General features: G+C 38.7%; 1 protein-coding gene across 1 annotated transcript in view; it reads right to left on the minus strand.

Annotated features, from left to right (window-relative positions):
* The window catches only part of HTT (huntingtin), a 78,073-nt gene extending 63,582 nt beyond the window's left edge, over positions 1-14,491 (minus strand). The window contains 10 exon segments of the mRNA XM_420822.8: positions 1,014-1,061; positions 1,909-2,113; positions 2,606-2,784; positions 3,346-3,487; positions 3,720-3,858; positions 4,244-4,323; positions 5,789-5,848; positions 8,768-8,888; positions 8,987-9,070; positions 14,364-14,491. Of these exon segments, the coding sequence (XP_420822.3) occupies positions 1,014-1,061; positions 1,909-2,113; positions 2,606-2,784; positions 3,346-3,487; positions 3,720-3,858; positions 4,244-4,323; positions 5,789-5,848; positions 8,768-8,888; positions 8,987-9,070; positions 14,364-14,464 (1,159 nt within the window). The 5' untranslated portion in view covers positions 14,465-14,491.
* Between the last annotated feature and the right edge of the window lie 1,445 nt (positions 14,492-15,936).

The following is a 15,936-nucleotide window of genomic DNA, read 5'->3' on the forward strand; positions in this document are numbered from 1 at the left end:
CAAGTGCTCATTGATGCAGTGATAAATATTTTACTTCATTCAGCTCTACTCTCATACCCTCATTTCCCATATACCCTCATTTCATATTTAGGTATACTGTTAGAGCAATAAAGCGTAGAGAGATTCCTTGCATGCAAAGATGGAAGGACATATTTTAAGAAAAAAAGGTAAGCTAGGTGCTAGTGCAGTCCTATGTGTCTGTTAAATCCTATTTAGTTTTAAACTACCTTTCCCTGAAGTTTACCTTTTCACAGTATTCAACACCTGTCTGCCTACTGTGCTTGTGCTGACTCTCACACAGTTTCACTGCAGTAGCAGCAATACCTTGGTCAGATGACAAATCTATTGCGAGTTGTATCTGGAGTGATTCCATTACGGGTATGACTTACTAATCAAAGTATATAATAACCAGACGTGAAGTACTTTTATGCACAAACTAAGAAAATAATATTTCAGGGTAAGATTTATTTTTTTTAAATCTTGCTAAATATGTTGCTTGCTAAAGAAATGAAAACATACACAATAAAACACAGAATGAGTATTCCTAATTATCGATGACAGGTCAGAAAAATTAATTAAAAAGCATCATTTCAAAGCATGCAAACATACACATGCATTAGTGAAACAAGAAAATATGCCTATCAAAGACAGGAAGGTTAACTGTTTTGTCAGTTACATTAAAAGTTAAGCATTACTGACAAAAGGAAGAAAGCCCAGTTGAATACTTGTAAATATGCTCTTAAAAAATTAAAATTTCGTCAGTATTTATCATCATAATTTTGCTAATGCACTACAGCAAAAATAAGAATGAGCTTCGAATAATTTTAGAATGTCGTGGTTGTAACCATCAGAAATCACATCAGAATTCTTTTAAGATTTACAGTGATCAAAGTCAGCTGATAGCAGGAAGGCATTCGTGAATGAAGACCAAAGCTCAGCAAGACAGTGAAATGGGAGAGGAAATAAAAATCAGAGAGGAATGCAATTAAAAATTTGATTTTGGAAATAATCACCTTTATGCTTTCTCGCAAGAACAGGGCTGCATGAAGACCCCCCTCCAGCTGCAAATCACAGAAAGTAACATATCAGGGCAAAGAGAGAGTTGCTGCAATCATGAAGGAATTCTAACAGCCACAGATGGGAAGTTAAAAGAAAATACAAAGCCAGGAAAAAATAGCAAACTTGCTGCTTATGAAGTTTGGTTGTTTTTTTTTCCTGCATCATGCACTGTCAAATGACTTTTTAATTTTCTATGCAACTTGAGCAAAGTTTGCTTTAAAAAAAAAAAAAAAATGTGTTCTTAATTTCACTGCTATGATTGCTCCTGGCTTATGAATTACCTTCTAAGAGCAGCAATACCAGAATGATCTGATAGTTCAAAGAAGTCCTTACAGAAATCCAGTCAGAGGCTGATTCTTTTGAAACAGTTAAGTAGCAGTTAAAAGACAATTTTAAGAACGTGCACTTCACAGACTAGAAGATTAATAACAGATTTTTAAAGTTATGGATAAATTAAGGTCATGCTTTAGTTCCATGCTGGTTTTCTTATTCAGCACAAAACTCTTAGTTAGTATATAGAGTTGATACATAAATTCTGGTTAGATCAGCTTTCTGTGAATCACAATTGCCAGGTGCTTAGTGAAAAGAACATAAATGTTGTGAAAAAAAATCAGTCACCACCATTAACTTGCTCTGTGTAAATAAGAAAACACCAACAAAAAAAATTTACTTCGGAGTTTCTCATTACTCAACAGATGCATACCCACTTAAAGGGGGGGACAGTAGGGAATCTTACCCTGCACCTGGAAAAATGCTACACTTTCTATTTTATACCTCATACTTTCAGATTACATCAAGGAAAGAGCCTGTCATCTCAATTTAACTCAAATTACTGAAAATACATCTTACCTATGAGCTCCACTATGCTCCCACTGCGGCTCCTGATGGCAGATTCATCTTTGGATACACTGACCTGTGCAATGCCACCTAAAGAAGTCAAGGCATGGAGAAGTTCAGGTGGCGGTGTTCTAAAGAGCTGTTGTAGTAATTCCAAAGCCCCAGTCACAACATTATGGTCCTGATGCTGAGTGTAATGCAGAGTCAACTCATAAACCTGAAAAACAACAAAGTACTGGAGTAAGTTTCTGTGAAGACACAACATACTGTATTTGCTCTCACATACCACATAAAGTCTCATTAAAAATGCATTAGAATGCATTAAAAATGACAGGGTGTATCTAATCCTCATCACCCTTCTCCCAGAGAAAAGATTATTTAATTCCAGTCATTTAACCGCCTTCTCAGTAGAAGTCTCATTAAGACATGCTCTTATTATTGTTAGAGAAGGAAGAATCACATCAAATAATACTTTAATGTTAATGAAATTCATTGGCTTCTTCAGGAGCACCTAATAAGCATTCTTCTCAGATTTCTTGTTATCAAAATTATTTACCAGGAATTCCAAACAGTAGACAAACTAGCAGTTACCAAGATGAAGAGCCTGAAATGTTCAATGCCAAACTAGTATTTCATCATACTACATTAAACATTTTCCTCCCACTCCACTCTGAATACTCTCAGGTTAGTTATTCTTCATAAGTTTTACCTGTATAAGCTGTTCTGGTGAAGGTGAAATCTCTGTTTCTTTCCTTGTTACACCAAAACTGCCTTTCAGGCTGGTATCCTTCACTTGCTGTTGCAATAAAGGTATGAGATACCTTAGTGTAAGTAAAACACCCAGAATTAAAAGTGTAGGATGATCATCTTCTACAGGAACCAACAAGCCTGGGGGTAAGAAGAGAAAAAACTTACTGGCAATGGTTAACTTCATACATGATTTTTTGTGTACCCATATAATAGTTTCTCTAAGACAAAAAGATCACACCACCATCCAACAACTAAAGATTTTTTTTTTTAACCGTAGAAATACTTGAAAAATGCAGTCTACATATGAAAGAACCTTATGACTGTACCAGAACCTCAGACCTTTCGCACTAAAAATCAGGCTGCTAAACAATAAAAGTCTTCAAAGACTCTTGTGCAAGACCTTTGACAACAATCCCCACACCTCCTCATTTTCCAATGGGCTACTTGCTTCCCTGGCTTGGGCTGTTTCTTTTCAACATTACTGACTTCATAATTCCACACACAGAGAGATATAAATAACATTACTATCTGCATAGGCCCAACAACACAATATAAAGAAAGCATTAGCAGTGTAACTGATAGTCTAAATATCCTTTCTTTGCCTGAAAACCACTATCATGTTTAGCGTGTTACATGAGAAAAGAATTTCACATTACCTATACCTGAAGCAAATGTAATTTCCCCCCTCCTGAATCTTACCTAAAAGTACATTCAATAACCAGGCATAAAAATACTGCGTTCTTCGCGAATGTTGACAGATGCTTACTGCTGATCCCGCAGCTGTTCGACGGATAGTAGGGGAACTGGACTTAAGATTAGCTATAAAAGCCTTCAATAAGACCTAAAAACAAGATATGTTACTTTACTTTTAATGATAAAGAAGAAAGGAGAGGAGTTAAGAAGTCAGCAAATATCTTTTCCAACCGCCCAAAGCATTACATTATGAAAGGACAACTATTGCCTTAATGTACACATGCAGTTATTATACCATCCACTGTAATATCTGATTGGTAATAGCAGTAGTTTAACTGCGCTTTGAGATATAACAGTAAGCACTACTATGGTGAAGGTACCTTAATCTCATTGTCGTTTGCAAAATTGCCAAATGCTGCCATGATTTTTGGTATTGCTGCAGCTAATGTTTCTTGTACAGATTCTTCAGGCCTCTTACTTATTCTTGTTAAACAGGGCAAAAGGTTCACTAAGTATGGTCTAAGAATGGCAAAGGAAAAAAACAAGTTTGAGGTGAGAACAATTATACTGACCTAAATGTTTTTAATTCATACTCCTCAATTATTAATATTACTAAATCATACAAAATGCATCTATTAGCTACATAAAACAAAAAGAACATTAAGAAGTACAACTCATTTTTTTTTAAGTTTCCTTCCCTCTCCCACCAAATCACATACAGCACAGAACTGAAGTTCTGCTAGAAGAATACCACCTAATCCAATAAAGCTAGTTCAGAAAGAACGTGACAGGGATTAGGAAGGCAGTGGGGGAAGAAGCATCTTTGAAATTGGAGAACAGTAACACTTTGCTAATGTCTGTACTTTGTTAAACTTCAGAAAATTCTTAGCTAGGATGAGTTTACCTGCATTTCTGAGGCCGAACTAGATGAGCAAGCTCAGCAAATCTCCAGAGCGCAGCACGAAGACTTCGGGAAGCACCATTCTAGAGAATGTACAACCATTACATTTCATCAAGCAAAACCAATCCTTACTAAAAACGTCCATAATTGTTTTAATCTTATACAATTTTACTTAGATAAGAATAAAAGATGTCTACAAGCCCTAAAATTCTTCTAGACAAAAGGAAGCAAAGTCAGCTCCAAGAATGTCTTTATTTTTCTAGTTGGTATTACGCATTTTCCAAGTGACCCAAAATGAATAATAAAAACCAAAAAAAAGAGAAGGAAACATCTGAGATTACCATTCTGCTGAAATGAGCTTAAAATACCACAGACACAGTCATCAACCAACAAAGAAACTGATGATATGAGAATCTAAAATCACTGGAACACTTGCAGAGATACAAATACAGCACAAAATCGACAGCAGTGGAGATACACAAGTAAATAACCTTCAGCACTTGAGAACCTCAAAAATTCCATGTATCATTTCATTCAGGCTTGGATTCTGAATTTAGTATCTATTTATCTATATAATCACCCTCAATAATGCAACTGACCTGCACCAGAACGTGATTAGATTCTGAGCCTGAGGATATATTGGAGCTCCTTAATATTGTGGAAAACTATGGAAGTTGAGAGGTGCCACATTCATAATCTCTCTACTTGGAGAAACTGCATATTTATTTACCCTTACCTAAATGCTTCTCAAATCAAGACCTCCTGAAAACTAAACTGAGGTGTTTTGAAATTGTTTTTTCTAATTTTCTTTGGCTACTGTACCAAAGCTTCATGGAAACACTGTTAGCATAAGCAGAAAAAACCCACTACATCCACAGAAAAAAAATTCTTTTTCCTATTTATTTTGTCTTCTAAAGTTCTATCAATCGTAGGGAAATATTTAATATCCACGCCCTAATAAAATAAAAAAATCTTCAACTGACATAAAGATTGGCATAGTGCACATAAAGATGTGCACTGTGGTGCAAAATGATGCTTCAGTATGTTTACTTATGTTTCTTACATAACCTGTAAGCATATATCACACATTCACGAAGCAACCTAATTAAAACTTGTATCAGACCGCTTCAGGTCTTGGTCAAATAATTCCTGCACGAAGCTTTGGCAAATTAAGAACTTCAGTGTCCTCCACCTACTTTTTCCTTGAAGTTATGCATTCCAGCTCACTCAGTGAAGCAAACATCATTAATATGCTTCTTCATTTGACCGTAGAGTTACTAAGGCTATCTCAGACTGCTGTTCACACCAAATGCTCACACATTTTCTGCCAGATAAGCTTTCGAGGTGGAAAAATCTAAGTAAATAGGGCCAATACTGAGGAACTGAGTAGAATAATTTTAAGCAGAGATCTTTCAAAAGTGAGATTTTGATCTTGACCTTAAAAAAAATATATATATATATATATATGCTATTTACACTAATGCTACAGTCTCATATACGACAACACTAAATAGCATTCTGCAGGACATGAAAGAAGGCAAACCTCACCTTTTTAATCTCCTTATACAGTTCTAATTGTAACCTAGGTAGATTGGAATCCATCAAAGCCTGCAATAAAATACATTGTCAATACATTGTATCAGAGCAGAGGCACTTTAAAGGAACAAAGTTGCAATTGCAGTTAAACAGCTTTAAAAATACAGAACAGCCATTCTCTCTCCCTTATCTTGTATTTAACAAGAGACATTCCTTTACCTTTTACACAAAGAACAAACAGAAATATAGACAACCCCACAAATTAAACTATATCATAGGTATTTAAATTAGTTGGTATTAGCTACTTGACCTCAATCTACCCAAACGAGGCCATATGGCATCAGACCACAGGTACAGCCAACTTACCATGCCTTCTGGCAACAGCCAGTAATAGATACTCATGAACAGACTATTAAAATACAAGAACAGTATTTGCAAGCAGTGGAAGTTATTCCCTGCTATACACCCCCACTTCCAACCAGCCTACTCTCAGGTGTATCCTAAACTGAGGCTGCATTTGTACCACAACCTTTAATAGCCCTTGAGAACCCCTTCCTCTATGCATTAGCCCGATTCTGCATCCGTTTATTACTAGCAAGTATTCTGAGCAACAGCTGTATCGTGTTTCAGGATCTGATCAACCACGTTGTGAGAGAGCACACATTTTAACTGGACTACAACTTTAGAGCAGAGTAAGTAATAGAGTATGTGAAATGAAAGTAAGCACTGAGAAGCGATCATTTTCTGTTCATTTCAACCCAAATCATTCTCCCTAGACCTTTCAAATGGCAAAGTGGGGAAAAATGAAAACAGTTCCACTACATGTAATTTCCTACAGAACATTTTGTATGCACGATTATCCTTTCTTCCATTTTTTTTTCCTAGCACATACCACTATTTATTAATATTTCCATAAGTCCATTAGCTGAAACAAGACCTTCATACAATGTGCAAATGCATGCATTATGGACTTATCCAGTGCTATGTTCCCCCCATTTGATTCTTTATCCCTTGTCCAATTATTCAATGATTTCTCGTCTCCTATCCACCATTTCGACCATCAACCATTAAACTCACATCTTCAGAGGATTACTCATAACTATAAAATCTTACACTGCAAGTGCTAATGTGGAGGCCACAACTGCTTAAGCATGGTCAGTGAAGGTCATGTTGCTCCTCACTATTTCCCTATCCTAAAATTGTATGCCCAACATCCTTCATGACTCCCACACTACACTACTCATTGTAATAAAATACTACCTTGCTTGTATCTTTATTCTGTTAGAAGCACTCTAACTATTAACTGCAGGTGCCTAAAACACTCTATCTAGGGACAAATCTCATTTACATCCCCTAAAAATTAAGTCTTCCTGAAGTTCACTGCATATCATTGATATCAATCAACACAAAAGAAGCACCAGCTATTATTTTGGCTTCAAAAGGGTTAACTGTCCTGACAACACATTCAACTGGAGACCATTTGATTAATCACGAGCATTACTGCTACTTGTACAAAAGAAATAAAACTGTAGATTTTTTTCCCTCTACATTTATATACCAGATAGGTCTGCCTGAAGACTGAGTTACTTCCACAGAGCATAAAGACTGAAACAGAATGCAAACTGAGTCCAGGTTTGAACAACAGTCTGATACATTCCAACACGGCTGGAATATCACACAGCTATTGTCATTTCATAGCTGTGGTCAAACTGCAAGCTTAATGACTGACAGAAGATTCCATCATTTAAAATTAATCTTTAGAAGAAAAACTACCATACAATGATCTGAAAAAAAAAGAAGTGTTTCAAGTTACCTAAAAGCTCTCCAGTCAACAACATGAAATAGACCAGTAAGTCTAAGAGGAACAACTTCATGAAAGAAGGAAGTTTGCATTCATTAACACTGTTTCAGAGCATCTCCTTAAGTAAATTATGTTACTCAACAGCGTATGCATTTCATGCAGTACTAAACTCCTGGCAATGGAAAAACATTTACATTAGAATGAATAGATGAATAAAGTGCTACAGGACAAAATGAAAGGAGTAAAAAAACATTTGTATTACCTCATTCCCTATTCCCCTATTGCTATGGGATACACCTTTACAAACAGCAAACTTTTCCAGATTACTAATTCATACAGATACCAAACAAATAGAAAGAACCGAAATTTCTACAGAAATACAGACTTCTTTTTTTGTTTGCTTGCTTCTACATATCCCCTTCAAGCTAAAGAAAACTCTTATTTACAAATTCATAAAGCGCTTCATTTTATATCAACTAGATTAATTACGTAGGCACATTACACAAGAAGAAAAAAAAAGAAAAGAAAGGACAGCTGAAGGTAAACCTGTTCTGGAAGCAGCAGCTCACATCAGTTCCACATAAGGTTCATTTTGTATGTTGAATCCATAATTTGACCTTGACCGACCTTCTATCAATATCCATCTGCTGTCTGCACTGAGTCCTTGTTTCTGGATTGCAGTATGGTAATAAACAGACTCCAGAACACTGCTTTTATCCTAATTATGCCTAAAAGCTCCTCTGCCAAGTCTCAGTAAAGCACTACCAGAATTACAGTATGCCATTAGTCTGGAACGAGTCATAACATCTTACAGTCAGCTTTTCAGTAATATTTTTAGCTTTCCTACATACTACGTAACCTCATGCTTACAAAACAAAGGAGTATTTCTCCCATCCCAAAATGATTTTTAACTAACTTATAGAGAACAAAGTTAACGAATTGTTGAATAAAAAAAATCACAGCAATGAATTACAGCAGACAAGTTCAAATACCTTCATCTGATATAAAATTTATGTAACTCCATGCATAAAAAGCCCTCCTTAGAAGACAATTTCTCAATGCTTATTCTTACATTACAAGAGATTATCAAGAATAAGTAAAGCAATTAAAAGAATGTAAGTGTGACTTCACAAATAACACTGCATCAAGAAGTAGTTGAATATGTTAACGCTATACCTAAAAGTTCTTACTTTAATAACTTTATTAAGGCATTCATCAGCAACCATCCGGACATCAGATTCTACATCCTCACTGCAGAGGAGAAAAAGTTCCATAGCAATCCCCAGCAGTTTCTGGAATTCTGGAGAATTTCTAAATAAACAAATATTAGAAAATCACAATGTGCACTGGAAAAAGCAAACATCAATGCTACTCATATTAAAGCAACAAGTTTAAGACAGACTTCTTACCTTAAAGACTGAGCAACAATGTTTTCACATATTGTCAGGCAATGATTCACTCGATCTTTCTTGGTAGTTAAAAGTTCCTTCTTTCTAAAATGAAACAATTAAAATACATCTAAGACTAAAAGTGAGTAGTAACTATATAAATGCAATCCTGTCATACATCACAATCCCCCAGATGATTCTGAAATTGTCCCAATAGCAAAACTCTAGGCGTTGTCCATACCTGTCTACAACTATGTCCTTACAGTAACACTAAGGCCAGGCTTAGCTAACTAGCAGCAAGCACAGAACAAGCAACTGAAGTCACAGAACCAAAGGATGCACATCTACAAAAGATGCAAAGCCCAATGTGTAAAGCCTGTCATTTAGAAGACTTCAGCATTCACTCTCACATACTATAAGCTCATAAATAACAGGAGCTTCTTCCCTGCTCCATCCTCAATCTTTTTAATACATGAACTGAGGGAAACAAAACCACAAAAACAAACAAACAAAAAACCCACACTAGAATGAGACAGATTCACAACTATGGTTGTGAAATTTCATTTCACTACACGCAAAGTCTCCTACATTTAACTTAACTGACAGAGAACCACGCCTAGAAAAAGGGAAATTACTTATAAATAATTAACTAGTCGAAACCCAGGAGCTGAAAAACATACCCCAAGTTACCTCTCGTGTGTACTAGCAAAGAGGCACCTGCTCATTCACTCACAGATGAGTGTAGGCAGAGATGCACAGAGCTGGACTTCACTTTTGCTTTCCAAGTGAAAATAAGTGATCTGTATTTTTAAAAGCAAAACCATCAAAGAGCAAACAAGTGTTTCTAAAGCAGAAGTTGGAAAACAATCAGAACAGCCTTAAACTACATTAACATAGTTAACACAGCTCTAAGGACCAGCAGTAACTATAATGTGTTTCTTGGCTGGTAACTGAAAATACACTGTTAAGACAAAAACTTTGGAGAATTAAGCTGCAAGACCTTCTGCTCAAACATTACTACATTTTTTGAAACAAGTACCCCTGTCCTTCTCCTTCTGTCGTATTGGAAATGGGGGTTTATTTCATCCCAACATCTCAGTTTTTCTCCCAAATATCTGCTTAATTCTCCCTTGCAAAAACTTTAAACAACACCAATGAGGAAAAAAAACAAAACAACACCATTTTTCCATTAGATCTAAACAAAATATTGTCAAATGTAAGCTTCAGTATTCCTCAGAGAGAATCTCTTCTTCAGCTAATATAGCCCTGGGCAAGGCAGGGAGCAATGTTCAATAATAACAGATGAGCACACATCGATCTCTGGCAAATTTCTGTAAGCAAAGAGCTCCCCTAGCACGAGTCTACCACTTCTCAAATGGGTAGTTGGAAAAAATATATGATAAAGAAAAATGGCCTGAAAAATTTGAAGTGAGAACAAATATGGTAACTTCTGAACGACATACATTCCATTTAAACTGAAAGAACAAAAACTGAGTCACTATTCAACGGGAAAGAAGGAAAAGCATCAAACTGCCTTTGCTGCACTGAATCCTTTGTTTGCCATTTGGTATTTGCCTTCCTAATAAACAGCTTCTGAAGGAGAGAAAGAAAACATTTAATGTATATCATGTGCACACACATTTAACGTGTCCACAGAGGGAGAAAGATAACGTAATGATATTTTTTTGTCTCTGGAGATAGAACATAAGGGATTTTTTACAGAAAGTTTTATTCAGAAGTATCATGAAGACCTCAGGTAAACTACTGATGAGTGTACCCAGGGGCACAACAGCATTGCCCGTTTCTTAGAAGAGAGCTGAGGCAGTGAGCCTCAAGTGTACAGTCAGACAGCACTTCAGGTTTCAAGAACAGGAGACAGCAGATACTGAAGCAGCAGGTATCAACAGGAAAGCCTCATCCCCCAGGAACTGGAGTTTAATCTTCTGCATGCTTCTACAGACAACCTCAAGCAAAGAAGATTAACAAACAACGTAAGAAAAAAAAATCAGCAAATATTGAAAATTTTGCACTCCAAGCCCTACATGAGCTGGCTACAAAAAGATCCAGCTCACTTCTATTAAGCCTTGGAATTAAGGCTCTGTAAAAGGACTAAAGCACTAGTGCTGAACTAGAATTTAAAAACGTCAGGCCAAACAGCTTGACATTAACCTTGAGAAAAGGAATGGGAAAATTCAAGATTCTACTAACAGAAATATCAGTGTGTTAAAAAATAAAGCTAATAAAGCTGAAGTACAGTGAATGATTTGAACAATACAGTAATACAGTCAGCAATGGATAGACCAAGAGACTGGAAAAGGAGTACGCACCCCAGTAATGGTAACTCCAAAAACTCACCTTGGAATTACCACCAACAAGCAGGTCAACAGCTCTTACAGCCTTCATTAAGCAGAGAACTTGTAATATTGCTACAGGCAGTGCTGATAAAACCTATCTGCAATCACAGATTCATTCAAACAAAAAGCTAGGAAAAAGGTGAGTAATGAAAAATGTCCATTACTGGAAAGCTCTTTGGCTTCAAATGTAAGTGTTAGAACCAAACATAAATATAAATGAATGAATAAAAGTGGAAATAGGTTACAGTTTCAAATGACTACAATAATTAACTATCAGAAGAAGTTAACAAGAGAAAAGGTTACTGTTCCAAAGGTAGGAAAGAAAAAAAAAACAACAAAAAGACAACCTTTAGAACAGTCAAATCAAAAAACTAGTTGCTTCTCCAGAAGAAACGTGTGATTAGCACACCATTCTGGTCAGTTCCGTGACAAGAGGTGAGATGAATAAGATACAGGATGCTGTATGGCAGTCCATCTGCTCTTTCATTTCACTGAACAAACTCAATTTTTACATCATACTGACCAAATTTTCAAGTTTGTGGGAGCTTCATAATCCAAAACAAAACAAACTCAACTCCATCCAAAATTAAAGAGTCTGAAAAAGCAAAAAATAGAGATAGGAGACAGTAAGGTGCCTCAGCAGTAGCTTATAGAAACAGTATGATGACAGAGAGCTCAACCTAAGTATTCACAGAAGAGTAAACCAACCACAGAAAAAGAGGAGATGAGAAAGGAGGCATGTCTGTAACACACAGTAAAATCATAATATATCATTACTAATTAAAACCTCTTAAGAAAAAAAAAAAAGAAAAAAGCTCTTGGTTTACCAGTAGATGTTTGAATTCAAACAATATTTTAATAATAAAAGTAAAACCAGGATATTATTTTCATCAAGATCTCAAAAGTCACCGTCACAAAGACCTTCAATACATTTGTGCAAACAATTACCATCTCTACGCTCCAGCGCCTGTGATCTTAAAACATTACATATCAGGAGAGTTTTTTGTTGTTGCTTTTTAATTGCAACAAAATATTAAGGCCATTTCCACTCACTCCAATAGGAATGCTTTTTGTGGGGTTTTGTTTTTTTTTTTTTTACTCATGCAGACATAACATCAAACATTGTGTTGTGACAATCTAAGATGTTTTTAAATAGACAAGAGAAAAAGATAAGAAATAGAGATGGATTTTACATTATAGAAATACATCCAGCAACAGAAAAAAGCCTATCAACACCTGTAATAACATGATTATTCTCCCATTCAAGAAATGACATTGTTTCACTTGTCTAATTTAAGCCACAAGACAATCTGATCTGTTTGGATAATGCCAAACATATTTAATTAAACAATTAAAGAGCAAACCAGCAGCATTTATGCTATGAAATTCACCAATTTCTTTATTCTCTCAATACTGACAGGTAAAGCAGCATTGTTTTCACAGCTGCAAACAGATACAAATATAGGAAGTTACTACACAGCACTACAAAATATGTAAGGTAATTTGTGCAGGATCACAATTAAGATGAGCACTGGTCCCTGTGTGCAAAGAACACAGAAAGGCACTTCTCTTTTCCAATCCACTGCATGAAAAATGCAAACAATACCAGGAGTTAAGCTCAAGATGTCACCTGGTATTTCACTATCAATTTTGGAAACTTCAACAAAGATTGGCACAGTATCCTTTCATAGGCTTTTATGAGGCTCAGTGCTCTTTCTGAATTGGTAAAGCTCCTGGGGGCATGCAATACTATCAGCTTTCTGAAAACTTCCAGTCTATTTTTAAACAGAAAAAACAAAGTCAACTAGGACAATTACAAGCTTGATTTCTTAGTGCTTTGAATATGGTATGCCTAAATGCAAACCCCCAGATCAACCATAACATCCTCTGCAAGCATCACAAATTATTTTCAAGCCTTTCTTTTGAAATAAGATGATCTATCCTAGTAATATCTGCTTAGAATTTTTCCGCTATGCATAGGAAAGACTGGAAATAGATGTCCACCTATTCTCCATGCTACGCAAAATAATAGTACAAACAAAACATAAAACAGCAATTAGTCCCTGAAAACACTGAGGTATATAAAAACAATTTGCTTAGGAAGAAAATAAGGTTTTTCATCTGTTGTGTCCCCAGAGTGTCAACAACACAATGAAATTGTTTGAGATGAGATTCTCCAAGCAGTATGAACCATGGTAAATTCACTTGGCATCCGTATCAAACCGTACTGTGGGAGCAGGTGGCCAAGAGCCCAGCTTCCACTGTGGATCAGCTCTGCCAAAAGCACCTAATACTGCCAATTTTGAAGTTACCTGCTCCTCAGCCCTTCTGTTTCTCCTGTCTCCCTGGTGTCTGGAGAAACAGCAACAGCATGACTCACTTACCAAGTGCACTGAACCCCTTAGTGCCTTTTCACCTGCTCAATAAAAGTTATTTTTAGAGAAAGCAAACCCAACAGGCAGCACTGGGGCACTGAACAGCTCCTTGGCCTCCAGCAAAGCTGCAGGTTCTCTGACTCGAAACCACAGTGCTGCACAGATAGAAACAAACACCTTTTCAGTGCTTCCACCCCTAAGATTTAAGGACACCGAGATACCAGAAGCATTTGTGCTATTTCCTCTTACAGCTTAACACATGTGACAGTGCAAGACTTCAAGCGAAGTTTGCCATAAGCAGCCATCCACATCAACTCCTTAAAGACAGGCAAGCCCTAGACTTTAAGTTAAACTTAAGATTTCTTGCCCCTTTATCCACAGCAGCGTATCCAGCTAAAACAAAACCACTCTGTGAAACCCACACAGCGTTCCTCTATCTCTCTCGTTATATAGGCTGCCGATTTACAAACCTTCGCCCAGAAACTTGCAGCGAACTAGCCAACTGAACTGCCACAGAGAACAGGCAGCACCTCCAGACCCGTCCCCGGCAGCCGCCCGCTGCCAGAACCCCGAGCAGGGCCCGCCCGGTTCCAGCTGCGACTCAGCGCCCCCAGGGAAGGGAACGCTGAAGTACTGAGGAGCCCCCCAGGCCCCGTGTCGCTCACTCACGGTCTCTGCGTGGGCTCCTCGGGGATGGCGGCCGGCACCTGCTGCTGCTGGAAGGAGCGCAGCGACTCGAAGGCCTTCATCAGCTTCTCCATGGTGGCCATCGCCGCTGCGCCCGCGCCGGCGGCACCGGCCCGCCGCTCCGGCCCGCCCTCTCACAGGCGAGCGCCCGCCTCCTTCCTCACGCGCCCGACTCTCCGCCTCTCCCTCCTCGCCCTGCCCGGCTCGCCCAGCGCCCCTCACGCCCGCCGAGGCGCCGCCGCCCGCGCAGGCCGCTCCGCGCCTCACAGCCGCGCCGAGCCGGGGAGCCGCTGTAGGGGGCCGTGATCTCCGCCCCGCCGCCCCGCCGCCATCTTGGGGTTGGCCCAGCAGCCCCCGCGCTACGGCTCCGCCCCCTGCCTGGGTTGCTCCGCCCACCACGGAGCGAGCGTTCAGCGCGGGGCAATGCTGAGCGCATGTGCGCACCACCCCCTCGCTCTCCGCCCGGAGTCACGCAGACCGGTGGGGCCGTACACACAGGCACGCGGCCCAGCGAAGGGGCGGGGCAGCAGGCAGAGCGACAGGCACTCTGACCAATCATGAGGAGAGCTCCGCCTCTTTCCGCCTGTCAGAGAGCACTGCGGGCTGAGCGGGAAGCAGGGCGCCCGCTGGCGGCCCGTGAGGGGCAGAATGGGGACAGTGCCGGCCCTAAAACCGCCTCACCTCTCAGCCGTCCGCCCTCACAGCCGCTCCCAGCGCCAGTAGGCCCTTATCGTGCTGAGTTGCTTGCCAAGAGCTACCGGCACTTCGTCGTTATTTTAGGCTCTGAGGAAAAAGGGGAAACACTTACAGGAACCAGGCACTTAGTGCTTGGCAGGGGCCCCGCTGGCCTCAGCATCAGCCTCGTGATGCTAGACCTGCTTGATCAGGACAGTTTTTGCTCTCTTAAAGCACATATTAAACATACCCATTTAAAGACTACTTCTCTCAGAGATAGTGTAATTCAAGCATTAGGATTTTTTTTTTTTTAAACTTAAAATACTATAATGAATTCAATTACAACTACTGTTTTAATGTACCTATAGTTGCTGAGACATCAGAATCATAGCATCACCAAGGTTAGAAAAGACCTCTAAGATCATCCAGTCCAACCATCCACCTATCACTGGTATTTCCCACTAAACCATGTCCCTCTGTAGAACATCTAAAAGGAACATCAGCAACTGAGCTGTACCTCAGAAACTTGGAATTGGTCCCCATGCTGGAAATGGAGAACAGCTTCAGGCCCTTCAGAGAAACACCTCTGCATACGTTGTCTCCATCCCCATAAAACTCCGATTCCATCAGTGTAACTGCTAGAAAACCACAGGAGCCATACTGATCACTTGTCATCAAACACTCACTGAAACATTGCTCTGCCAGTTAATTATTAGCATGTGAATAAAAGAAGATGTACCACTTGAATCATTTGCCTGAAAGTAAAGGTAAACCTTCAGCACTGAAAGTAATTCATACTGTGAAAAGCCACTATTTAGTTGTAAATGTGTAATAAAATATGAGCTTTTAAGGTATAAGGAATAAAGCATTTTTCCTGATT

The sequence above is a fragment of the Gallus gallus genome, chromosome 4, assembly GCF_016699485.2.
Source record: "Gallus gallus isolate bGalGal1 chromosome 4, bGalGal1.mat.broiler.GRCg7b, whole genome shotgun sequence".
Taxonomy (NCBI): Eukaryota; Metazoa; Chordata; class Aves; order Galliformes; family Phasianidae; genus Gallus; species Gallus gallus.